This window comes from Neofelis nebulosa, chromosome 1, assembly GCF_028018385.1.
Source record: "Neofelis nebulosa isolate mNeoNeb1 chromosome 1, mNeoNeb1.pri, whole genome shotgun sequence".
Classification (NCBI taxonomy): Eukaryota; Metazoa; Chordata; class Mammalia; order Carnivora; family Felidae; genus Neofelis; species Neofelis nebulosa.
Genome location: NC_080782.1, coordinates 235,813,824 through 235,841,375, shown reverse-complemented (window position 1 = coordinate 235,841,375; position 27,552 = coordinate 235,813,824). Strand labels below are relative to the sequence as shown.

The 27,552-nt window shown below is 40.5% G+C and overlaps 1 protein-coding gene across 2 annotated transcripts in view; it reads left to right on the top strand.

Annotated features, from left to right (window-relative positions):
* The first annotated feature begins 429 nt into the window (after positions 1 to 429).
* POMP (proteasome maturation protein) overlaps positions 430 to 27,552 on the top strand; it is a 44,813-nt gene continuing 17,690 nt past the window's right edge. Inside the window, exons 1-6 of one of the 2 annotated variants that reach the window (XM_058688828.1) lie at positions 430 to 569; positions 3,427 to 3,524; positions 5,936 to 5,996; positions 8,845 to 8,946; positions 12,707 to 12,800; positions 16,195 to 17,083. In XM_058688828.1, the coding sequence (XP_058544811.1) occupies positions 474 to 569; positions 3,427 to 3,524; positions 5,936 to 5,996; positions 8,845 to 8,946; positions 12,707 to 12,800; positions 16,195 to 16,262 (519 nt within the window). In that variant the 5' untranslated portion in view covers positions 430 to 473 and the 3' untranslated portion in view covers positions 16,263 to 17,083. Of the gene's footprint in view, positions 570 to 2,639; positions 2,882 to 3,426; positions 3,525 to 5,935; positions 5,997 to 8,844; positions 8,947 to 12,706; positions 12,801 to 16,194; positions 17,084 to 27,552 lie in introns of those variants that run through there. The other variant, XM_058688817.1, reaches the window with a different exon arrangement.

Genomic DNA, 27,552 nt, shown 5'->3' with positions numbered 1-27,552 from the left:
CGATTCATTCCTATACTCTTAGCCTCCGCACAGGGTTCTGAACATAGCAGACCTTCGTTCTATGGTTTTAAAGAATAAACTGGCAAAGCCTCGTGTTCTACTTTTGCCTTTTTCTAGCTGAAACGCTGCAAATTATTCATTGCACCTGTGCCTCGTTTGCCCTCACGAAAAATGTAGTCTGCACTTGGACGAGGTTTTGTATTCACTAAGGGGATGCATCTACCAAAGCGCACTGCACATCTTCAAATACCGTACCAACGGTGGATGTTTATCATTAAGCGGAGGTCCGCGTCTTCCCTCCCCTCCGGCACATCTCGTCCCGACCCCACCCTCCCCCCAGCCCACACCCTTACTGCGCCCTTGGCCCCGGGTCCCTCGGGACTTCAGGCGTGGGAGCCCCGGCCCCGCGCGGCTCCCTCCCGGCGCCCCGCGCCCTCCTTCCTTCCTCGCCCGGACGGACGCACTTCCGGCGGATGTGGGGGGGGGGCAACCCCGGAAACGGAAGTGAGCAGTGGGGCCGGCTGACGGTAACGGGGCTGAGAGGCTGTTCACTGAGCAAGTTGAAGATGGTGAGTGAGCCCCCGGGCGACCTGAGTTCCCGGCGGGTTCGGGACCCTGGCCCGGCAGGAACAGGCCGCCTCCCCCTGGCTCGTCCCGGGGTAGCGGCGGCGGCGGGAGGATGAGGCCGGCCTCGGGCGCCATGATCTGTCGAGTCACGGGGTTGGGGGTTTCGTGGCTGTCGTCCGGGCTGGGCTCGGCGCGGGTCCCGCGAGTAGCGCTTGGGCTTCATCCCCTTCGCTTGGTTCTCTTCTCTCGGTCTGCGCCCCCTCGTCCCCAAGTCCCCAGTACCCCCCGGCTCCTTCCTCGTGGTTGGCGCCGAGCTGGCACATCCGAAAGTGCAGCCTGTGATGCGGCGCTGAGGGGCCCCAGAGGGGCGACCCTTGGGGGCCCAGAGCCCTCGAACTCCTCGCCCACCCCCGACCTCGGAACTGCTTTGCGAACAGACCCACAGCTGAAAGTCTCCTTTTCATCTCTTACCTTTACAGACATTTCTGGGGGCTTGTAGTGTGCCAGACGTTGGAGGGGGTAAAAATCAAGGCAGTTGTTACTCCCCGTGTGTCTGTGTCTTTAGTGCATCCCCTCCCCCCTCCACTCCCTTTCCCTCCTTGTAACGTAAAAGTAGTGATGCTTGGGAAAGACTCCTGAACCGCCCTGGCCCCTGATTCTGATACTAGGCCATCTAAATCTAGAAAGCTTGTGTTGGTAATATTGCTGATTATTGTGAAGATGTTGTATAAACTCTCTGCGGTGTAACTAGTGATACTTTTCATAGATTTGGTTTTGTCTGCTGCTTTAGCAGAAACATCGGGTGCCTATCCTGATGTTGTACAGAAGGAAATTGGGGGAAACGATAATAGTAGAACCCAGAGATCAGAATTCTCCTTTTCTTTGTGCATAGAAGAAACTTTCCTTCTGTTACTTTACAATAAAGCAATGTGGGAGGAGGAGAGTGTTCCTTTCCTGGTGGGAAAGTACCAGGAGATACATTTGGTAAGGTAGAATCATACCACTCTGGTCCTGGCAAGAGTTCAGGTGCCTGGGAGGATAAGTAAATGGGGCCAGAGACATTGTATGCCTTGATCATAGTCACGTAGTAGGTTAGAGACAGGCCACACTGCATAGATTACAGATTTGTTTCCTGATCAACCTTGACTTCTGTGTTGGGGAACCTGTTGTGTAGGTTCTTGAGTTCCAGGATGAGGATATTGGGCTTTGTTTTTCAGACTGGACATTGGTGAATCGGTGAAAGGTTGTTTTTTGTTTTTTGTTTTTTGTTTTTTGTTTTAACAGGTTGGTGGGGAAGATTATATGTGTTAGGAAAACCTTGAGATGCAGAATGGGAAAGTGGAAGAGTCTAGAAACAGCAGTACCCAGCAGAGTGCTGTTAAGGTTACCCAGGTGTGAGGTCTTGAAGTAGGGTGGTAGATTGAAGAAACCCTGGACAGGATAAAGTACCTGACCAAATAAAATACACGGGTGAACCCAACAGTCGACATAAAACGCTGGTTTCTCAGAGTAGTTTCTCCTAGAGTAGTGTAAGGCTGCTCACCAAGCTACCTGTAACTGTTGTACATTTTTCTGCAGAATTACAGGGTTATTGTATGTGAGCAACACGTGATTAAAAGTTAGCTCTTGTGTGTTCCCTGTTGTAACATTTATTGCATTTTATTTGCTTGTCTGATTTATCTTCGTTAGACTCAACCCTGGGGAAGGTGTACATTCAGCATCTACCAGAATACCTGACACATAATGGGTGTTTAATAAATCACCTGCTGATTATTAAATGGTTTTTATATTTAAATATAATTATTGAATTTTTTTGATTAAATGTTTTATGGCATAGATGTGATTAAATGTTTTATAGCATAGATGTGATAATACAGTAGTGCCCAATGTACTGTGAGTCTTCGGTTTTGTTTACATTATGCCGATTAGATTTATTTTTCGTAGGGTGTACCCTCTTTCAGAAACCAAATACTTTCTCAACGTCCCTTTTTTTCTTAGCTTCTGTGACTTCATTCTTCTAGCCATTCTATTCATTCTTAACCCCGTTTCCTTGTGCTTTTTTATTTTTTAAGGAATAGTGGTTTCCAGGATTCTGCCCTCGACTTTTTTTCATTCTGTGCTAATCATTCCAACCTAGGGGAAGAATCTTTCCGATGAAAGTAATTCTGATCATGCCAGAACCTTCAGAGGCTCTCTCAATTTCAGAATAAAACCTGAATTTCTTCGCATGTTCGAGCCTTTTTTTCATTTTGCCGGCCTGCCTTTACCTCTGCCTCACTGAGACATGGAGTTAGCTGGTCATCTCAAACTACTTGTAGTGTATTCATTTATGTCTCTCTCTCTTTTTTTTTTTTTTAACGTTTATTTATTTTTGAGACAGAGACAGAGAGAGACAGAGCATGAATGGGGGAGGGGCAGAGACAGAGGGAGACACAGAACCGGAAGCAGGCTCCAGGCTCTGGGCCATCAGCCCAGAGCCCGACGCGGGGCTCGAACTCACATACCGCGAGATCGTGACCTGAGCGGAAGTCGGACGCTTAACCGACTGAGCCACCCAGGCGCCCCTATGTCTCTTTCTTTTACCCGTGTTCTTTTGTCCGAGAATGCCTTTCAATATGACAGTATTCAGAGATCAACTCCGGGATCCTATCTACTCCCAAGTTTGATATTATTTAGTGTACCATGTATAATCACCCTACCGTAATGCTAAGTCTCATCATAATTGTCTAGACTATGGGCTCTTTGAGGGCAGAGACTTTATTTTTTTGTTTAGTGCTTGAACAGAGTTTTTTACATAAATGTTCAGTGTAAGTTTTAAAAAGTTTTTTGTATTTAATGGTGTTTTTGGTTGTGTTGTAGAATGCCAGAGGACTTGGATCTCAGCTAAAGGACAGTATTCCAGTTACTGAACTTTCAGCAAGTGGACCTTTTGAAAGTCATGATCTTCTTCGAAAAGGGTATATGGGTGGGGGGGAGGGGCGGAATTGTGACTTTGACTTTGTTGTAATAAAATGTTTCCGTGAATTCTTTTTCACAGTATTCTTTAAATATTTTGATAGGCCATAAATATATATTTAATTTGGGACATAGCAAGTAATATACCTTAGACTGGGTGAGTGTGGGCATGGATGTTTTTTGTTTTTCTTTAATTTTTATTTAATTTACTTTTTTAATTTATATCCAAGTTAGCTAGCATATAGTGCAACAGTGATTTCAGGAGATTCCTTAATGCCCCTTCCCATTTAGCCCATCCCCCCCCCCCCCAACCTCTCCAGTAACCTTCTGTTTGTTCTCCATATTTAAGAGTCTCTTGGGGCGCCTGGGTGGCTCAGTCGGCTAAGTGTCCGACTTCAGCTCAGGTCACGATTTCACAGTTCATGAGTTCGAGCCCCGCGTCGGGCTCTGCTGACAGCTCAGAGCCTGGGGCCTGCTTCAGATTCTGTGTCTCCCTCTCTCTCTGACCCTCCCCCGTTCATGCTCTATCTCTGTCTCAAAAATAAATAAACATTTAAAAAAAAAAAAAAAAGAGTCTCTTATGTTTTGTCCCCTTCCCTGTTTTTATATTATTTTTGCTTCCCTTCCCTTGTGTTCATCTGTTTTGTATCTTAGAGTCCTCATATAAGTGAAGTCCTGTGATATTTATCTCTCTCTGACTGACTTTGCTTACTGTAATACCCCCTAGTTCCATCACTAGGGGATATACCCCCTAGTTCCATCACTAGTGATCCATGGCCAGATTTCATTCTTTTTGATTGCCGAGTAATACTCCAGTGTGTGTGTGAGTGTGTGTGTTTGTGTACCACATCTTCTTTATCCATTCAGTGGATGTTTTCTGTAATGAAGAAATGTTTTAACGGTAGTGGGTTCCCAGGTTAGGGCCTCCTTCTAGGAGCTGTCACCCAGGAGCATGATTTGCTAGGATTCTCCTTTTTGCTACTGCTAACTTGGAAAGCCATTGTGTCCTTATCTTATTTCCTACTGGAGTAATTCTCTGGGAGACACTAGAACACAGCAGTTACAGCATTAACTCTGGACTAGGCCGCCTGGGTTTTGATCCGCTCTTTACTAGATGTATGACTTTGAGCAGGTTACTTAATTGCTCTATTTCTCAGAGTCTTTATATGTGAAATAGGGCTGTTAATAGTATAAATCTTATTTTGAGGAATAAATGAGTTAGTACATGAAAAATAGAACAGTCCCTGACATTAGTAAGTTCCCAGTAAGTGTTAGCCGTTGTTATTGTTCTTCTCTACCCTCAGTGCACAGTTGTACCCTTGATTTCTTCCATGTTTCTATATGTTTAGGTCTCGATTTCTAGTACTTCTTGGCAGGTTGCCTTTCTGCTTAATCCAATAAGAGTAGCATCTGAATTTTGAATTCTATATGTAACTTTAAGATATTTAGGTCTTGCTATAACAGAATGTTGTTCTAATACTGGTGTCTGGGGACAGATAGGATGCCTTGTTATTATTGTCTTTCCATTTTATAGTGAAAGATGCAGTTTATAGTCTTTGGAATTAGAGAATATAATTTGATTTATGGCATAGTGTAATCAAATTCACGAGCTAGTCAGTAGCCAAGTTCTGATGATTTGTTATTTATTTATTTTCACATAAAATGCTCCTTTTTCTTCCTGGTTAGACTATAAGATTGCTGTGGACAGAACCATTTTCAAATTCCACTTGTAGGATACTTCTGTACAAAGACAGTATTCAATAAATGGTTGTTGCAGGATTTCTGTGGTTTCTTTCAGCTTTCAAATCCTGTTTTGGCAATAAGAATGGTTATCTTTATATATCTAGAGTGATAAAGACCAGTGGTCTGGTTCTAGCAGCGTGTGACCTTACGTACTAGGTGTTCAGTAAATGTGAAACACATTGTTCAACACGTGTTATTAAAGATACATTAAATATTGAATATGTATTGGACCTAAACAGAAGGGGTGTAGATATTTTGTATAGTAAAGGAAGCACGTCATCAAACAATAGTAGTTTTAAACATACTTTATTAAATTTCTTCTAGATAATAGGGCATCGTTCAAACACTGTTTTTTGAAGGGCTCTCCCTAGTTAATTGACTACTAGTATCTATAATTGGTACATTTTAAAATAGTTATATAGTAGATTTGACTTTTTTTCTCTTAATGTTATATAACTCGTTATAATTCATTATGTTACAATTCATAGTTATATGAATTTTAACACATGTATCAGTTTCTGTAACCACTGTCACAGTCAGGACGCAGAGTGTCATCGTCCCCCAAAAGTCCCTTGTGGCATTCTGTTATAGATAAACGTATTGATAGATGTGATTTTGAGCCTTAGGGATTGAGTGATTTATCATCTACCTTTTAAATGTTTATTTTCAGCCTGCCTTGTGTGAAAAATGAACTTTTGCCTAGTCATCCTCTTGAATTATCAGAAAAAAATGTAAGTATGTTACTTGTATTTTTACTTTTCTTCTCTAGTAGAAGAATCGTTTTAGTAATACTTATGTGGTTTCATTTATTAGGACATTTTTGATTTTGAGCATTTGACCGTGGAGAATATGAGGACTTATTTTCAGTATCCTTGTAGAGTAGGCTTCAAATTATCATTATACTGCTTCACTAAAGCTCTACACATTCCTTCTTTTGTCTTTTTTATGGATGTTTCTTTTTTTTTTTCTTTTTTAAATTTGAACTAGGCTCCACGCCCAGCCTGGGGCTTGAACTCATGACCCTGAGATTAAGAGTCGCATGCTCTACCAGCGGAGCCAGGTGCCCCTTTATGGACATTTCTGACGGCCAGTCCACCATTCCTCTCATAATATTTCCTCATTTGACGATCCTGTTTTCTTTCATATTTTTCCTCTGCCATTTTTGGTATCGATCTCCAAATCGTCATCTCTAGCCTTGACCTCTTTCTCAAGCCCTGCACCTCCAAGGTACTGAGGGACATATCCTCTTATGTGGTATAGTAGGTACACAGATGAATATGACATAATCCCCATCCTGGAGGGGCTGAGAGTTTAACGGGAGGACAGGCAGTGGATAGGGGCTGTATGAAATGCTGTAGAGGACAAAGACGGAGCGACCACTTGTGCATATGGCTAGTGGAAGGCTTCAGAGAGCGGACATTTGAATAGTTTTAGATCAGTCACTCCCCAAGCGGGTGTAGCCTGGATGGATGTTGTAAGGCAGCTTGCAGGGTTTCTAAACACACGTTCAGAGCAAGAATAAAGAAAGAATAAAGAGGTGTCTTATTACTTCAGGAAGATGGTGCAATGTTATTATTAATAAGATGGGGCTCACTCAGATCAAGGGAGGAGACAGTCTCACTTTCCCAAGTATTATTTGGAATATTGGTTCGCTTCTGGGCAATACATGTTAAGAGAAACTTGGGCAAATCTGAGTGAGACTGGCCCAGATGAAGAGTCAAAAAATCATACAGTTGTTTTGAGACTCAGCTTCTGTCTGCCAACCTGTGTAGTCTCCTTAATCACTTAGCCAGGTAGTGGGAGTCTCTGGAAATTCTCGGGCACTTTCTGTTATAAATCCTTCAGCACAGGTTGTGTAATTGAACTATCTAGGTTTGAATTCTTGGTACCATACTTAGCAGCTAAGTGAACTTGGGCAAGTTTCTTAATTTCTCTTTAAGTCTTAGTTTCTTCAGCTGTATAATGGAGTTAGTAATAGCCATGACTTGGCACGTGCTGACTTAAAGTAGCTCTCCATGATTGGGAGCTATAGTAACGATAGGGAAGATGGCCATCGTTACTCATACCAGTGGTTCTCAACTAGGAATGATTTTGCCTCCTCCAGGGGATGTTTGAAAAGGTCGAATTGTCACAAGTGGTTGGGGAAGAAGGATCTTCGGTAGTGGCGTCAGTTGGACGGAGGCCAGGGATGCTGCTAAACCTCTTACAGTGTACAGGACTGTCCCCGTGCACCACGACAGATAATTATGTAGCCCAAGATGTCAGTAGCTCCAGGGGTTGAGAAGTCCTGATGTGTATGTGATGTTTTCCCAGTTCGATCGTACAACCTTCTCCGTGGTAGACTGCTTGTCGTACGTTGCCACGGAGCCTAATTCTAATTTTGCATGTGTTGTTAGTGATTACGTATATGTTGACTGATAATTGCAGTTTGACAGCATATCATAAGGTGGATACATTCGTCAAAGTTTATAAAATTGAATCTTTTACATAAAACTGTATTTACTTAATTCAGTATTTAAAGGAAACCCTTCAGTGAGAACTTCAGATTATATACCCATAATGAAATATTGCATATTTTCTCTAAGGACCATCTGTTAAAATTTTGCACTCCAGCTACAGTAGTTAAAAACCATATTGCTTAATGTCCTTTAGACTTCATGTATATGGCCCCAGGTTGTGTCTCAGTGGGCACTAATCTCTCAGTAGGTATTTGATTAAAATTCCTTAGCCTGCCCCTACCATGACTTAAAATCTTATCAAGAGAATGTAGTATAATAAAAAATGATCACACAGGTCACTTTACCTTACTATAGTTAACTTACACAGACCTTTGTAGCAGTCTGTCTGCAATCATATCCGCTACCCCTAAGAGCCATTTTAGGAAACTGTATGATTAGAATCCATGAATGGAGTTGATTCATTTTGCCTGAAGTACATTAAATTGTAAAAGTTTTTTACAAGTAATATCAATGTTTAGTAAAAATATGATTCCAGAAAAAAAAAAATTCCTTATTAGCACCCAGTGCAAACTGGACAGACTTTAGAGTTTTGGATCCCTACCCCCCAGGAATCTACTACTCCAAAGAGTGGAGTTTAAACATTATAGCCTAATTAACAGGGTGGTATAATGGGTGTGATTATTTCTTTTGTGAAATCCTTTGAATTGTATATTTTCATACTGAGAAATTCACCATTTTTGTCACTTGTATGTAACTATTTCTGGATCTCAGGTTATTTATACCTTTCTGTGTTTTACCAGTTTTGCGGTAATTCTAATCAAAAGCACTGAAATGTTTTGTAAATGTATTTTTGCAATGTGAAAAACATTCTTTATCTAAAGTTTTGTAAATCCAAGTTTTAGGGGTAATTTTACGTTAGTGAAGTACCCTATACCTGCATGCTGGATAAAACAGACGTACGTACTCTAAACTTTATTTTATTGACAAAAGTGTTTTGTTTTTATTTCAGTTACGGATAGTAAAATGCTTTGTCTAAGTGTTGTGTTATACATGTATCAGTGAAGTTTTGAAAGCAGAGTGTTGAGTGTAACCTTTCAACTTCCATTGTTGTCCTGTGTAGTTCCAGCTCAACCAAGATAAAATGAATTTTTCCACACTGAGAAACATCCAGGGTCTGTTCGCTCCACTCAAATTACAAATGGAATTCAAGGCAGTGCAGCAGGTGAGTTTGTGCATGTCAGCTATGATACATTCCACCTGGGTGTTGCTATGGACCGGAAGGACTCTTCCCTAGTCATAGCCCTATAAACCTTACCTTCTCTTCTCTACAGCCTATTCTACTTTGTCCCCTTTTACGATAGGACCCCGAGTCCTACTTTATACAGAAAAAAAAGAAGACATTAAGCGGAAGACTTCAAATTTAAGAGCTCAGTGCCAAAACTTACCTGCATCTGCTTTCATGTTTTTCTTTTTGGAGGGTTACGTTGAATTTGAAATGCCTCTAGAAATATCCACGTGTGGTGCGTGGCAGGCAGTTTGCATATAGCTGGGTACCCCTGTTGCTAAAGAATAAGATCTTCAGAAATGTCCTTCCAGGTGTAAGAACTGTCCTCGACCTGTGTTCTAGGTTCTGCCCTCTCACACCACGTCAGAGAATTCCCTTTTCGTGGATCCTTTCTGTAGCTGATGTCTTCATCCTCTCCGTCTACTTGCTCAGACTCCTCAGCAGTGTTTATGTGCATCCCGACCTTTTCTGTCTTTAAAAACAACCCAAATGTTGTATCAGTCCCTTTATAGCAACTTCTCGCTCACTAAATGTGCTTTTGCCAGGTTAGTGTCTTAGACTTGCCTCTGTTTGCTGCGTATGTGCCTTTGCCTCTTGTCCACTCAACCCACCGTTTCCTGGCTTCCATCACCAGTGAAACTGCTCCTGAACAGTGTGGACGTCTGGATACCCTCCTTTTGCTTGGTCTCCCTGTGGTGTGTAATACCTATGACTCCTTCCTTCTTCCCCTGGCTTTTAGGACACCACACTTTTCCTGATACTCCTTCCTGTCTGAAATCGCCTTCTCAGGTATTTCTGTGTAGGTTCCTTTTGCTTTTTTCTTCTGCATCTTGCAATACCGGGTTTGTTAGTTCCCGTCTCCAGTCCTCTTCTCATCCTGTTATTTCCTACCTATACCTGTGACTTTAGGTATCATGTATATGTTGATGACTCCCAAGTTTTAATTCTCATGAGCTGTAAACCTGTAGGCTTCTCCAGTTGTAAGTCCCACGGGCACTTCACATTTCACATGTGTGAGTACAGAAGAACTCCTTATGCCGCACATACTCTGTGTCACGTGTGACTAGGTTGCCACCTAAGGCAGAGATTGCAGCATTAACCTTGGTTATCTCAAGCGGCACCTGTCCCCACCCGCCACCCTGCCTCCCCCCGTCCAGTCAATTACATGTTGACACCATCGCTTCTGCATTGGTTTTGATCCCCTACTGTGCCTCGTCTGGATCAGTGCGACGACACCCACCCCTGCTGCCCTCCAGTCCATTGTACATGCTGTAGCCACGTAATTTTTGTAAAATACAGAGTTGATCGTGGCACTCCCCTCACTTTGCCCTCAGAATAATACTCTGACTCTGTAACGTGGCTGTGCTCCTGAACTGGCCTCTCCTTGTTCTCCAGTGTACTTCGTAGCCTCCTGAAACTACTTTCAGCGTCCTAGTTTTTTTTCTGGCCTTTTGGCTTTTGCACGTGTTCTTCCTACTACTGTGTCTTTTTCAATAAATTCTGTTAATGCCAGCAACTGTGTTGGCTGAGTCGTCCTGGAAGCTGTTTCAGAACTTTTTTCCAAGGATCAAGCTCCGAAAGAGCATGTGTGGCTCTAACAGTAACCTGGATGTGAATCTTGGCTCCGCTGCCTACCAGTCTTAAGAACTTAAACAAGTTAGAGACCTTTCTGAGCCCTAGATCTTGTGTTTGTTTTTAATGTGAAATGGAGTTAACAGGAACAACACTGTCGGGTTATTAGGGTAACTCTGAAGATTAAATACAACATATGTTTGGCACAGAATTGTTCGTTTCCCTTTTATTTTCCTGCTACTCAGATTGCGGTTACATATTGCTCATATTTTGGGCCTAAACTTTTAATTCCATTTGATCCAAAAATCGTCGTCCAGAGTTCTGTCCCCCGCCCCGCCTTTTTCCCTTATCCTTGTGCTGTTGTGGTTCTTGCTTATTGGGATATGTAACAACTGCCTGCTCCTTCCTGCTTTTGGTGCTTTCTCAGGATTGTGTCTGATCAAACTGTACCTACCAGGCCCCTTACTCTCTGATTTAACTTACAGGTCCATTTTTGTCTCTTCCTCTGTCTTCCCTACTTTCCTTTAAAAAACAAAAACAAACAAACAAAAAATACATACATACATACATTTGTCAACCTAGAGATTTTTTCATCCTAAATTCTATAAGCCATTAGTAATTAAAAATAGTTTTAGTCGGTTATATTTTCTTGGGGGAGATAATCTTAACGCCCTGAGATTTCAGAGTCATGATTACTTTAAATACTGGTATCGTATGGTCACGGACCATCACTCTTGGTATTCTTGTGTTAATATCCAAACTAATCTTACGACTAACAGAGAACACAAAACTTGAAAATTTGGTTTGCTTATATAAAAGTTCATCGAATACCAAGTATGTGCCAATGACTATACTATATACATATTTTACACCACACCGTTCCGCCAGTTTGAGAGGAAGGTGATAGAATCCTGTTTCCCAGATGAGGAAACCGAGAGTGAGACAGATCAGGTACTTCTACGAAGCCAAAGTAATGGTGAGTCCTAAAACAGTCTGGATCCAGATACCACTGGCTCTACAACCCGTGCTTTCTCTGCTACGCTTACAAACCAGGGTGCAGATCCTATGCTTGATACTTTACTTGAAGGGGCGCCTGGGTGGCTCAGTCGGTTAAGCATTCGACTCTTGATTTCAGCTCAGGTCACGATTTCACGGTTTGTGAGTTCAAGCCCTGTGTCAGGCTCTGTGCTGACAGCACGGAGCCTGCTTGGGATTCTCTGTCTCTCGCTCTCTCTCTCTCTCTCTCTGCCCTTCTCCTGCTCTCTCTCTGTCTCAAAATAAATAAACGTTAAAAACAAAAAAGTTAAAAAAAATACGGTACTTGAAAAAAGTAGATACTGCTAGTTCAGAATGGTATCGTGGTTTGTTTTGTTTTGTTTTGTTTTGTTTTAAAGTTCATTCATTTATTTTGAGAGCGAGAGTGGGAGAGGGAGGGAGGGAGAATCCAAGCAGGCTCTGCACTGCCAGCACGGAGCCCAATGTGGGGCTCGAACTCATGAACCATGAGATTATGATCTGAGCCAAAATCAAGAGCTGGGGGCTTAGCCTACTCAGCCACCCCAGTGCCCGATGTTACTGTGTTTTTCAAAGACCTCACAAGTGACTTTGACCTTCCTTTCTGGTTACCAGTACTGTTTTAAAGGGCCATAACTTACATTTTTACTATGAGCAATATGAAACAACATACAGAGTGAAGTCATCAGTTTGCTAAGTAGAGTAGTACTCTTACTAAGCTGGAATTTCTTCAGGAATTTGATCATCCCATCTTTATTTGGAACTAGATTATGGCGTTAGGCTCTGGGATTTTTGCACGTTGTCATGTGTATGACAGAAGCAAAGCCCCAAAATATGTGCAAACCTGATGGGATTATTAAGTGTTAATAAAAACTCTAATTTTCAGGGTCTTTACATATTTTGAGTAAAGTTTTGAGGAATTTTAAAAAATTTGGTTTGGGTGTAAAATATGAACTGCTGTTTGGTTTTTTTCCCCCCACTGGTTAAACTGTTTATTTAGTTTTATGAATTTTACAAATAAAGAATGAAGAGCAAGAAGTTAGATTATTTATTGTTCCCCTCCCCCCCCTTTGGTTTTCTCTAATCTTGCCCTTTCATATTTTTCCTGAAGGTTCAGCGTCTTCCATTCCTTCCAAGCTCAAACCTTTCACTGGATATTTTGAGGGGTAATGATGAGACTATTGGATTTGAAGATATTCTTAATGGTAAGTGTCATTCAGCACCTTTTTATGGAGCCCTAATAATGTAAAAGGCAATGGTAGCAAACAAAACCCACAGCGTCCTGTCCTCATCCATATGGCCCTTACAGCTCATTGGATTCACTTGTGTTTATTCATTGCAATGAGACAAAATTTAATGGTAATAACTGTTCTTTAACTGGTTTTTAAAGGTGAAAGTTCTTTGTGGAGTTTCAAGGTTATAGTTACTGTCAATCAACTAATGATAGTCTTTCATTTCATGTCCTGCAGACATAGACTAATGTGTGAGTCTAACATAGTATTGTTAGGGTAGCTTGAACAATGATTGTTGTTTCAGTATTGAAAATATTTGTGGGACACGACTAGTTTTTAAAAGAACTAGAAAAAATAAGAAAATTTTTCCTTAAAAATTGCCTGCCACCCCCAGAGAATTTTTGTGCTACTATAGGTGGTGAATAGGAAAGAAGAATCTGTCATTTTTAACAAAATTCCTTGGATAATTGTATCATGTATGAGATAAATGACTTTTAAGTAAGAGCAATACATGCAGCATCCCCTATTTTTTGGCTTCTGAGGAAGATAAACAAATATAATTCTGTCTAGTGTTGTTTCTGCTCGTTTTGCCCCGGCGGTTCAGGAGAAACAGAAAAAACCCAACAGGATTAAATTATACTAGTTTTGCTTGGCTGCTAATGTCTGGTGAGGAAATGCTGTGGACACAACAGAAGTCTAGTGAGCCTGCCCTTCGAGAATCTTTCCTGAGGGAACTTTTTGAATGCAGGAAAACCTGGAATCCCTAAGCTTTTTACATGGAACTTACACCTCATTTTAAATTAGCAAGGTGATAGTTCATGTCTGTATGTTTCTACCTTGCATTTTAAATTAGTTGTAAGAACACATTTCCTTAAAAATCACCTCCTGTAAGTTTGTGTAAAGAAAGTGAGAGATGCTTATTGAGCATTTACTCAGTTATATATTTACTATGTATCAGGCACTGAGCTAGGCTCTGAATATACAATGGTAAAAAAACAAACTGTGCTTTCTAAGGCAGGAGGTAAACGTTGGACAGTTAAACACAGACATATAATTGCAAATTGTGATAAATTCTAGGAATAAAAAGGGATAGGGGTATAGTTTGTTGTTGAGTAGGAGAGAGAGGCACTTTTGGGAATATGACACATAACCTGATTCCTAGAAGATGTGTGAATTAGTTGATACAGTAGAGGTAGAAGCACTGTGTTCAGGGTCTGTAACCTGAGAGAACAGCTGAAGAACTCTGATGTTGTCCTGTCTAGAAGCTAACAGGTTAGCCTGCCATGGTTTCATGAATCCGGGCAGAAGACAAGATTCCTAGAGACCACAGTTTATTACTACGAGCAGTAGTAGTAGCTGGAGTGTCAGCTTTCTGGTTGGTTCCCTGAGCCCCAGCTCCCACGGAGCAGCCAGAAGAAGGTCAGGTGATGCTGCATATGTTACGTATTTTATTACAGGTAGAGGAACCCCCAGGTAAGGGCATGTGAATCTTTTACAATAGGCAGTAAGGCTTCCTGTTCTGTGCTCCAGAGGAGACACGATCTTTGTCTTCTTCTTAGTCTGTTCACTTTAGTAACAACTTTGGACAGAGAGCCTAGAACAAAGGCAGGCAGTGTATCCAAGGCTTACAGAAGCATGAGAGACGCATGGAGAATTGTCTCAACACACATAAGAGTGGGTTAAGAAGACCTATGTGACTGGAGGGTCTTGAGTTCAGTGTTGGAAGTGATGAAGTTTTGCTTGCTCATCGGGGAGTACTTGGCCAAGAAAATTCTGCACATTTTACGAGGAAGGGAAGGGAATAGGAGGAGGGCAGTGGTAAAGTCAAAACAAGACTTTTAATGCTGAAAGGGATTTCTGTTTACTCTAGTTCCCTCACTTGACGGTGGTTAAACAGCCTGATGGAGAGGCTCAGTCCTCCCTCATGCTCTCACAGCAGGCGTTGGAGTCACAGGCCATCGCCCTGCTTATGTGGCGTGCTGTTTTCTGGTGGAAGTGACTTATTTAATAAGCATGTACTTTATTCAACTCAAAGCTTAAAACGGTTTAAAAGAAAGTTGTCATTATACAAATTAACGTATTCTTTAACAATTTAAAACATTACAGCTGAAACTCAAGTCCTCCACGATTACCCCCAAACCCATTTCTCTTTTATTCTTCATTTACTTGCTATTTATATTTAGTGTATTTCCTTCCAGACTTTTTCCTGTATGTCTTCATACGGATATATATATATAACCAGAAATATTTGGCATTGCTTAGTGTTTTGTTTTGTTCTTTTAACACAACAGGTATACTGGGTCTATCTTAACGGTATGCGTGATACCTCAGTGCATTTATTGATGGTTGCTTATCTTTTTCCACTTACTCACACGAAACAGTGCTGTAGGCAGACATCTTTGCCTATCCTTTGTACTCATGTGCAGGCATTTTTTTTTATAAGTTTAGATTTTGAATGCCTGTTACATACATAGCAGTTTACTCTGTTATTAATAATTACAGCAGCGTCCGTTGTTGTTAAGGCTGCTTTCTGGTGCGATGAGTGCAGAGAGTATATAGATGACCGAACTGATGCGACACAGTAACCTCCAGTCTCTTAGGAGATCCAGCGAGGAAACATCCAGACCTGTAATCATTATTTTAATGTGGGTGGTTATTTATTTTTACAAACTGATTTTACAGTCTAGTTCATTGGGTTTTTTTATCCTGTTTGTGGAGTAGGGGACAGAAATGGAAAAAGGCTTTGTTATTTTGCAACTTACTGTTAGTATTAATTTTAAAAGCTCTTCTAGGTGTATTGTGTGGTTAAAATAAGTCTTTTGTCTGACTCATCTCTAAAAATGAGTGAAGATTTAAAAAATTTTCTTGGTCTAGGATTCTGATTTATGTTTGTGTATGGAAGAGAGTACAAAACAATAGAAATAAAACGTTTTTGCAAACTAGATTAAGAGACTGCTCAATTTCTTGATTAAAGATTGTTTCTGGGAAGCCTCTGGAAAACTTCAGAGCTTTGAAAAAGAAGAACGTTTTCAGTCTGTTGTTGTTGTTTTTGTTTGTTTGTCTTACAGTCAACTGTATTGAGGTATAATTGACATACAATAGAATGCTCTCATTTTAAGTGTATATTCTGTGAATTTTAGCAAATGTGTACTGCTGTGTAAGTGTCCCCCCAGTCAAGATATAAAATGTTTATCACCCCAGAAAGTTTGCTCCTTTTGCAGTCAGTCCCTCACCTTTGGCCCCAGGCAACTGCTCGTCTGTCTTCTTTCATGTTAGTTTTGCCTGTTCTAGATTTTCATGTGAGTGGAATCATTGAATTTATCTTTTTCTGAGAATCTTTAATATGTTTGTTTTTGTTTGTTTTCAGACCCGTCACAAAGTGAACTAATGGGAGAGCCACACTTGATGGTGGAATATAAACTGGGTTTACTGTAATCTCTTGTGCTGTGCATGAAAATAGAGGGGCTGCATCTTGTTTATAGTCCTCTTTTTACTATAATTTGATGTACACGACATTAAAAGTACTGACATCTGAGAATTCTTGCCTAAATAGTATCTGTGATCATTTGAAATTATTTGGGTCTTTGGTTTATTGCCATGTGACAATTGAAAGCACTAAAGGGAGATGATTTTAAAACTCCCAATTTATATGAAAACAGTAGCCTTCTGTGTCTTTAAAAAAATGTTGCTAATGAGTATTTTAAAACTGTCTACAGGTCTACAGTGCAACCTATTGTTTGGGTGTTCCATAAATTTGGTTCTGAAACCATTATCAGCATTTGAGTCTGCAGCCTTCATAGTAATGTCTTTCAGAATAAACATCTGTAATTGATTTTAGTGGCAACACTTCAAATTAAGTACAAAGCAAGGTATTTATATTTTACCTTGTTTCAGTATAGCTCATTAATATTCAGAAGAGTAATATTGGCTGTATTGATGCTATTTTAGAATTATAGCTATTCTTTGAGGTTGAAAAGTACAGGTTCAAAGGTTTTGATTTTGGTCTTGTGTTTAACGTGAAAAATTAAATAAAGCAACCAGGATATGCTGATTAAACTGTTGTACCACATAGACTTATATATCACAAGATGCTTAAATTGAAAAATAATCAGAATATTCATGTACACACATACTATGTATCCATGAACAAATCCCATAATAATTTATTTAAAAATAAACCTTCGCTATGGTTGTTCTTTCTTATGAGATATTCTTTATGAACTTGGTATACAAAAATTAAAGAATTTTAGATTTAATTAGTAAATGGGTCATCTCTCACTAATAAGAAATATATTTTGATAATAAAAGTACCAAATGAAGATGATTTTAAAAACTCATAATTTATATTGAAACAGTAGCCTTCTATGTCACAAAAAAAGTTATTACTGAATATTGTAAAACTGCTTATATTCAGAGTTTGCTCCCTGCAATATCCCAAATCATTTGGTTCAATATGTCAGTAGTGTCAGGGATGACAAACCTTGAAATAAAGCAGATGACACATTTTTAAAAATTGCTCTTGGGGGTGCCTGGGTGGCTTAGTTGAGTGTCTGACTTCAGCTTAGGTCATAATCTCACGATTCATGAGTTTGAGCCCCACATTGGGCTGGCTGCTGTCAACGCGGAACCCACACTAGATCCTCTCTCCCCCTCTTACTCTGCCCCTCCCCTGCTTGCGTGCTCTTTCTCAAATAAAATAAACATTAAACAACAACAACAACAAACCTCTAAAATTACTCCTGACTGTTGAGGTTAGGTTTAGAAACACCTTTGCTACCACAATATTTGCCAAACCATTTTACACTTAAATTATGAGAAAATACAGAATTAATGAAGGTTCACTAATTGCTTCTAGATATATTCTTTCAACTAAGAAAACGGGAAATTTCTTCTTTACCATAGTTCTAAGAATACTACATACCCTTCCCGACCAGGAGAGGGTACTATGAAATTAATGAGCATAGTTTAAATGGAAAGCTGATGCTTTAAACAAATGGGAATACTTTCTGAAGGTCTTTTCACTTCCCCTCTCTCTCCTTTTCCTCTTTCACCTTCTTTGTAAAGAATACCAGTGATCCTGATTGCTGGATACACAAAAAATCACCTGGGGATCTTGTGAAGGAATTTTGGTACTGGGTCTGAATCTCAGAAATTCCAATAAGACCAGAATGGATCCTAGGAAATGTACTTTTGAAAAGCTCTCCAGGCTTGAGAACCTTTGATTTGTATGCTTGCTTTCCTCTATGTTCACTTTTGCCTTTGTATTAGCAAGAGTCATTGGCATTAATTGGTTAATTCTTCTGGCCTACCTCACTGCTGAAAAGCTTGCCATTTCTTAATTCCTGCAATCTTTACTATGTGCTTGGAGTTGAATTATTTGGGTTCCTGCATTAGAGTCCATTGCAGGGCTGTCTGAGTTACCTGTCTAGGTGTCCAACTCTAATTAGGCATTTTTTTCTTTCAGAGGCTGTGACTTTATTGAAGAATTAGTTTAGTATTTTCCTGGTCTTTTTTTTTTTTTTTTTTTTTTTTTGCTTGTGAACTATCTTTGGGTTCAAGAGGAACTTCATAGGTTGGTGGCTAATTGAAATTCATTTTATTCACATTAAAATGATAAAATTCACATTAAAAGATGGAAGCATGCCTAACGAGGTGCAATCTAATTCTTTATTAAGCCTCTCAATATATATGAGGATAAAGGAATTTGTGGGTTTTATTGTCTGGAAGTGTTGGGGGCGGTTGGCAAAAAATTAAGCACTATTTGGCATACACGCCACGGGATGGCTCTTTCCTACCCTCTGTGCAAAATACAGCTGATAGGTGTACCATGTTTCCTTAATTGTGCCCTTTGCAGTGTTATCCCTCTTTCAGGAGTACACACGACCGCTGTACAACCCAGTGCTCGCCTGTGTTTCGTTACTCCTTCAAACGCAGACATGCAAGAATGTAAAAGGTGATCTGAACAAATAGATGATGAAGTTTTGAAAAACAGACTGTGTTGTGTATCATCTTCCGCTGAAATTTACCATCGATTAAATTTTTTTTTATCAAGCACCTAAAAATCTATATATTAACTAAATTTTGACTTGCTATTTGAATAAAGCAAAACTAAGAATGTTGTGACACTTTTTGGACCTGTTTAGCTCATGATTTCAAAACAAATTTAGATTCCTTCATGTACAATGAATGTTTAAGAATGTATATGTTTAGTTTGTTTTATTATAGATCCTTATGTTAAAGAATAAGAATATACTGTTAGTTTTTGAGTCGAATTTCAGCAGTTATTTTTTTCTGATTGAAAAAAGTAAAAGGGACTTTAATATATATATACACGTATATGTACATATATATATACACACATATATATACATGTATATAATATGTATATATATATGTGTGTGTGTATATATATATATATATATATATATATATATATATATATATAATGTTTAATATTAGAGAGCAAGAGAGCACGAGCAGGGGAGGGGCAGAGAGATAGAGACAGAATCTGAAGCAGACTCCTGGCTCCGAGCTGTCAGCACAGGGCCTGATGCGGGGCTTGAACTCAGGAACCATGAGATCATGACCTGAGCCGAAGTCTGATGCTTAACCAACCGGCGCCCCTCTTTTAAAGATAAATCAAGTTTAGAAAACTTAGAGTTTGCTTTCAGATCTCGAGTTTATTTCTGGAGCCAGTAGACCTGCTTTGCCAGTCGTACTTTGTCATTTTGCTTTTCTTTAGCGTCTTGAACTAGTGGAGACAGGAAGAGTCTATGTTGTTCATCTCTGTGACAGAATAGGGGTCGCAGAGGGTATGGCTTTGGGTCAGTGAAGGACCAGGTGAAATTCTGCTTAAACTTCACCTAGGCTGTTTTACTTTTGGTGAGATGGATTGATTTTAACCTAAGACTTAGACCACCCTTTTTTATTTGTTTGTTTTCTGTATGATATTTTATATAATTATATGTATTATATTTTATAATCCCTTTCTATCATCACTCTCTGATGCCCTAAACCTAACCATTCTAGTGAATACATAGACCTTTTATTTGAAAAGAAAATTCCGGGGGCGCCTGTGTGGCTCAGTCGGTTAAGCGGTCGACTTCGGCTCAGGTCATGATCTCGCGGTCCGTGAGTTCGAGCCCCGTGTCAGGCTCTGTGCTGACAGCTCAGAGCCTGGAGCCTGTTTCGGATTCTGTGTCTCCCTCTCTCTCTGACCCTCCCCCGTTCATGCTCTGTCTCTCTCTGTCTCAAAAATAAACAAACATTAAAAAAAAAAAAAATTCCATGGGGGTTCAAGTACTGGATTTAATTTTTAGCATTCCTAATTTAATGTTATTTCACAGAGTTTTGAATGTACTTGAGATACTTCAGTTACCATAGTTATCATAATCATAGTTATTAGAGAAGTTATGACCAAAGAAATATTGTGTCAGTCATAGGGGAAACACTCCTGAACTTAATACTACTGATGTTTTGATGTTTTGCCTGATCACATGGGAAAGTCATGAGATCAATACAAGGAAGGGCAGCCATAGTCTTGGTCCATAATACGCTGTGGCTTCCAAGTAGGCAGTATATTAGGAAAATTTGAGAATATAATAGGAACTGATAAGGCACAAGAAATGCTGTATCGTTCTTCTTTTTAAACTTTTTCTTGAAAATTTCAGACATCCAAACGTAGGTAGAAAAAGACCATACAATCTCATGTTCCATAATATACTCATGAACAGCCTTATTTCATTGACATTTTTTTATCCACTTTCCCCCTCAATATTTTTGGAAAGAAATTTCGTTCATCAATTCCATGCTGAACTATTTCATTATATAAAGCTAACCATAACCGCAGTATTATACCTAAGTGGACAATAATTCCTTATAATTCAGTGTCTAGTCAGTATTCAGATTTCTGATAGTCCAATAAGGGTTATAAACTTCTTTTTTTGCAATTGTTTTGTTTGAATCAGGATCCAAGTAACTGACATTGTGATTGGCTTTTGTGGCAGTTGTCTTTTGATTCATGGGTTCACCCTCCATCTATTTCTCTTTTCTTTCACTTGCTATTTGTTAAAAAGACCAAGTTGTTCCGTAGAACTTCTCACAGTCTAGCTTTTGTTGTTTGTGTCCTTGTGATACAATTTCACATGTTCTTCTCACCTCTGCATTTCCTATAAATTGCTAGTTGAATCTACAGATTTACTCACATTCAGGCTCATTATTTTGGAAGAGATCGATTAATAGTGTTCCATAAAAAGACATAAAAAGACACCTAATGGCTAGTGGGCTCTCATTTTGTGTTATTGGTGGCCGCCGACGCCCAATGCATGCACTCATTTATTTATTAGGGGTTGCAAACTTCTAAATCTGTCATTCATTCCCTCTTCACTTTTTTATCCAGACTACTCCCTTGGAAGGAAACTTACTGTGATCTACCACTTGGTTACCTGAGGGTAGAGTTGATATAGAAAAGGCAGGGAAAAGACGCTTTCTTCTTTACTTTGTTTTTAGCCATTTTCAAAATAAGGTGATTTTTTGTTTTTTAAATATTCTGTAACAGGGTTTAGCTTTGGGCAAAGATAGGCAAGACTAGCTTTATCCCATCATAGCCTTTATTTCACCTTCCACTTTGTAGAATTCATTTGTCTTACTTTGGCTGTCTGGCATCCACTCTCACTTTCTGAACATTCAGAATTCTTTAGGCAAATCACCTTTCCTCTATTGCGTGTTTCCTTGGGGGAAGATCACGCATACCTGCCTCTGTAGAATTCTGTAAAGGCATGCCTCTCTGCCTCTCTGCTCCTGGTGCCTCGTGGGGCAGGTCTGTGACCTGAGTCAACCAATCAAACCTCTTGCCTGGACTTGGACTCCAGAGAACAAGGGCGTGAGGAAGACAGTGAGGTGGCTCATCACTGGCAGAAATAACGCCCTTTGGTGCCGCATGATTATTGCTGTGTCGCTGCTGCTTTGTCTTTGGAGCTCCATTGGCTCCCTATTATTTTCTTACCTGTTCTTTGGCTTTTTATTGAAGCTACTACTGATGTAGAAATGTTGGGGTTCGGAGCCAATGGCCAAGAAAGAATTCTTGAGATGTCTTCGGTGCAAAAAGGTGGTTTTATCAAAGCATGGGGACAGGACCGTGGGCAGAAAGCTGTGCTGGGGTTGTGAAGAGTGACTGATTATATACCTTCAGATTGGGAGGGGGTTAGGGATAGCATAAGTCTCCAAGGTATTTTGGAAACAAGGTTTCCAGGATCCTGAGGAGACTAGCTTTGTCAGGAAAAGGCAATTTATTACTGTTTAGTAAAAACTCAGTCATGACACCCTTCAGATGTGTATCAGTGGGCTATATGCTTGGAGGATGATTGTTTACATTTGCGGGGGGGGGGGGGGGTAGAGAGAAAGGAAGTTTCCAAAGGAATTTTTATGTGTTAAAGTAGACTTAACAGGATCCTGGAGGTTGGGATAACGTGAAGCTAAGATTGCCTTTTGTCCTTAGCAAAGTGTCATCAAGGAGGCAACTGAGCTCCCAGAGGAATGTCACTCTGGGTCTCAAGGACTTGTCAACGGGCTGTAAGTTGTAAGGAAACTTAATTTTTATCTTTTACCTTTCTTTGTTCCCCACATCGCTATCATTCCAGTAAATTCACTGTGCTTAAGATAAACAGTACATTTTGTTGTTTCCGGTCAGGATCTCTGGATGCTGTGGAAATTGGCATCAGATAGTTGGTGTTATGGGGAGCACATCCCCAGAGACTTGTGGGAAGCAGGGGTTAGTTATCTGACTGGGATAGGTTAGGCAGTGAATCTGGGTAGGAAGTCTAGCTGTCTTTCCAGTGGTTCTCTGGTCACATGAAATCATATGCCCAATTCATAGCAAAGCTCTGGGCAACCAGAATGTGGAACAGTCAGGATGGTGGAGTGGCTGCTTCTGGCTGTACTGGAAAGGTTAAAGTAGGTAAATACCAAGTTCAAATCCACAAGCCAACCTATGGAAGCCTAAAGAATGTAGTCTTACAGGCATAGTACTGTAGCAAAAACCAGTGTGAGGCTCCAGAATTGGCCCGGTTGTTGAAGTCACTGCCTTACCAGATCTAATGTATGAAAATCGGAGCACTGATTAGAGCCCTGAGAATTAAGTAGGAATGTGATTTAGCAAGGAAGCAATTTCTTCACTTAGACAGAGGGCGTTTCTTTCTTAAGACATTTTCACCTGAGGGGGTCAGTTTACCAGAGAAAACCAATTACTTACTGTCTTGTCACTGTGCTCTATTCCCAAACCTGGAGCTAGTGTTAAGAGCCTAGCATGCCCCCTGGAGGCCAAATCCAAAGAAATCTAGCGCGGAGGAGGAATTTGGGGACTGCTAATTTTTATATGCCAAGAATTTCAGGAATGTGCGAAAGAATAGAGGTTGAATGTGCTTTTCGAGTCTTAGTACGATCCTCTTATACAAGATACTTCTAGACACGTTTAACTCAAGAAGATGGATGCGGTTTTAATTGTTTGCAAAATTGCATTTAACACAGGCCCGCACTAAATGAAGCTGAGAGGCCAGAGGTTGTTAGTATTGTGTAAAGCAGTGTTTCTTAAGCTTTTTCGTGCATCGGGCTCATGGGAGGGCTTTTAGAAACACAGACTGCAACGCCTCCCCCAACCCCCCCAGAGTGTGTCATTCTGGAGGTTTGAGTTGAAGCCTGAGAATTTGCATTTCCCACAAATTCTGAGGTGATGATGATAATCCAGGGATCACACTCTGAGCACAGCAGGTGTAGAAGGAGGAAGTCAAATACTTTTGAGAGACAGGAGCCTTGGGACTTTTGGTTTGCTTGTATAAATCTGTTCACTGTCCACCTAACTGGCTTTCCCAAGATAAGCTAGGTAACTATTATACCTTTATCAAGGGCTTCAAGCATATATTAGTGCTGGCTTCACAGCATCAATATAGGCTTTTTAATTGAAGGTTATTGAGGCAAAATCTACATAAAGTTGATGGATATCCTTGCCCTATTCCCAATCTTATGGGACAAGTGTCCAGTCTTTTTACTGTTATGTATTGTGTTAGCTGTACAGTTTTGCGTGTGTGTGTGTGTGTGTGTGTGTGTGTGTGTGTGTTTCTTTGGTAGGTAGATGCCCTTTATCAGCTTGATTCTAGTTTTTTGAGAATTTTTATCATGAATGCAATTTTGAATTTAGTTACAATTTTCTTTTGTATCTATTGAGATAGTCATGTGTTCCCCACCCCCACCCCCCCCACCCCCCCCCTTAATCTGTTAGTATAGTGCATTAAGTAATTTTCAGATGCTGAGCCAGACTTGCGTTCTCTAGATAAATTCCACTTGGACAGACGTATTATCTTTTTCATATATTGCTTGATTTGTTAATATTTTATTGTGACTTTTTTACGTTCATGAGAGATAGTAGTCTGTAGTGTTGCAATGTGTCTCTGTAAATGCCCCATTTGACCAGAAATGCAGCATATCCAGTCAACCCGTCCCCAAATGCCAAGCCATCTCTGAGCTTTCTACTTACTTCCGTGTTCCTTACTCTTTTTTCTGGTAAAAGCTACCTGCCTTCTGGCCCAGTTTGGTATTCTCCAGATGGAGTCCTATTTTCATGAAGTGTTAAATAAAGAGTGTCCCCTACCTTGCCTTCTTTATTTAACAGTAGTTCACTTTTTTTTTTTTTTTTTTTTTTTTAAAGATTTTTTTTTTTTTTTTTTTTTTTAATTTTATTTTTGGGACAGAGAGAGACAGAGCATGAACGGGGGAGGGGCAGAGAGAGAGGGAGACACAGAATCGGAAACAGGCTCCAGGCTCCGAGCCATCAGCCCAGAGCCTGACGCGGGGCTCGAACTCACGGACCGCGAGATCGTGACCTGGCTGAAGTCGGACGCTTAACCGACTGCGCCACCCAGGCGCCCCAGTAGTTCACTTTTCATGCACAGACAGTCCCCACCTTAGGATATTAGACTTATGATTTTTTGACTTTATGATGGTGTGAAAGGGGTACACGTTCCATAGAAACTGCACTTGGAATTTTGACCTTTCCCTAGGCTGTGATATGTAGTAGGATCCTCTCGCGATGCTGGGCATTGGCAGCTCCCAGGTAGCTGTGCGACCGTGAGAGTAAACGGCCGACACACTGACAACCATTCTGTTTTCCACTTTCAGTACAATATTCAGTACATTACATGAGATATTCAACACTTTATTATAAAACAGGCTTTGTGTTAGATGACTTCGTCCAACTGTAGGTTAATATAAGAGCCCTGAGAACAGTTAAGTGGGCTGGGCTAAGTAAGCTGTGATGTTTGGTAGGTTAGGATTTTCGACTTAGGATACTTTCAACTTACGATGGCTTTCTTGGGGTATAACTCAAGGAAGATCTGTAATTTCTTGGTCTGGTTTTGCATCAGGATAATGCTGACTTCATAAAATGAGTTGGGAAGTGTTCCTTGCTTCTGTCTTCTAGAAACACTTGTGTAGAGTTGATTTATTTGTTCCTTAAATATTTGGCAGTGAAACCATTTGGGCTAGGTCCCATCTTGATCATATTCTAGCTGTATATCATCCCCAAGAAAGCGGTCCCTAAGTAACCATCTGAAGCTATGTAGGTCCAGAAACTTATTCCTGTGAGCACAACCAGATCATTCTGGCTCCCGGGACTATCTTGAGCTAATCAAATGAGACTGCTTTTTCAAGCCCCCACTGAGTCAGGAACTGTACCAAGAGTTATATATTTACATTATTTTATGCATTCTGTGATTTAAAATGCCAATATTTACAGTGAAGGACATAGCTCTCCAGTAACCACAATGTGTGTGTTCTCTATCTAGAGCAGGGCTTCAGCAAAGTCCTGCCAAATTCAGCTGGCTCCTTGTTTTGTTTTTTGGAGGACCGCTGTGCACATTCGTTAGTATATGGTCTATGGTTGCTTTGTGCTTCAATGGCAGGTAAGTAATTGTGACAGACTGTATAACCCACAAAGCCTAAAATACTTATTCTCTGGCCATTGATAAAAAGAGTTTGCTGACCCTTCATCAAAAGCAGTGATTCTCAACCTTGGCCACATACTGGACATACTGGAATCACCTGGATAACATTAGGTGATTTGAAAAAATACTAATGTCCGCCCTCCCCTCCTAGAAATTTTCCGATTTAGTTGGCCTGGAGATTGGCAATGTTGAAAGCCCCCTAGGTGATTCTCCATAGCAGCTAAGACTGAAAACCACTGGCCCATGAAAAGTCTTACTTGTATTTATTTTACTGCCCATCCCACACTGATATTCTAATGTGCATTTAGAAGAGGGCTGAGAAGAATTCACTTGGCCAGTAGTTTCCAGATCTGGATGTGTATCAGTCACGTGGAAAGTTTTAAAAACAGATTCTGAGGGGCGCCTGGGTGGCTCAGCCGGTTAAGTGTCTGACTTCGGCTCAGGTCATGATCTCCCGGTTCGTGAGTTCGAGCCCCGAGTCGGGCTCTGTGCTGACAGCTCAGAGCCTGGAGCCTGCTTCAGATTCTGTGTCTCCCTCCCCCTCTCTCTGCCTCTCCCCCACTCACACTCTGTCTCTCTCTCTCTCTCAAAAATAAATAAACATTAAAAAAAGAATTAAAAAAAAAAAAGAATTGGTCACCTTCAGAGGATGATAGGGAACCAATTTATAAAAAAAACAAACAAACAAAAAAAAAAACAAACAAAAAAAACCCAGGTTCTGAGACCTCACTCCAGACTGACTGGATCAGAATCTCCAGGGTTAAAAAAAAAAATTCCTTGGGTGGTTCTGATATGCAGGCATTTCATTAAAAGAGAACTGAACCTAGGACACCTTATTCTCATCAGCAGGATTTTTGGACATTGAGGGATTATTTGGTGAGTGTAGGAGTGGAGAAAAGGGGTTTCTTGAGGCTGTGCGATGCAGGATGTAAATGATCTTATTGAATAGTCCAGCCTCATAGAAATACCCGCTGTGTAGCGATAAGAGTAACCATTTCTTCGAGACCTGGGTATATCTAGCCCCTCTTGTACCGTGCTGGATAAAAAGGAACATGTCTTTCCTCTTTGTTCCTTTTGTATGGACTCCACAGAGACAAATCATTCCACCAATATTCTTTCTTCAGATAATCAGATAATTAGGTCACATTATGGGAGATTAAGCGGTAACATTTTTTTCCTCACTTCTGTCTCGACTGTAACCCCATCAGCTTGTGCATTTTTCTAGTCTCTTCCGTATCACATTTACTGATTGTATCTTAGGATAGATACTTTAAAGATGGCTAAACTCCTTCATGCTCTGTTTCTACCCTGAGCCATCTCAATCCAGTGCCCTGATGTACTTACTGGATCTCCCAATAGTTTTTGCTCAAAGATGAAACCCATCTTTTCATCTCTTAACTGTATGAAACAATACCATTTGTGCTCTCTTCACTTGGGATAAAAATTGTAAAAGCATGGAAAGCTGAGCTGAAAGGGTCTTTAGAGGCCATTATGTCTACCATTAAAAAGGGCAATACTGTAGGCAGTCTAGGCGGGTACAGTTGGGGGGGTACTTCATACTCTGCCTTGTACAAGTGTTGGTACTGGGTTTACAGTCTGTAACATGGGCACCTTAGCCATGAAGAATCTGAACCACGCCAAGTCCATCTGTGTGTGACGCTGATGTCTGGAGGGAGCCTGATAACCAGGGTCAGGTCTCTCCGAGACTTACCCTCCTTGAGTGTACTGAGGAA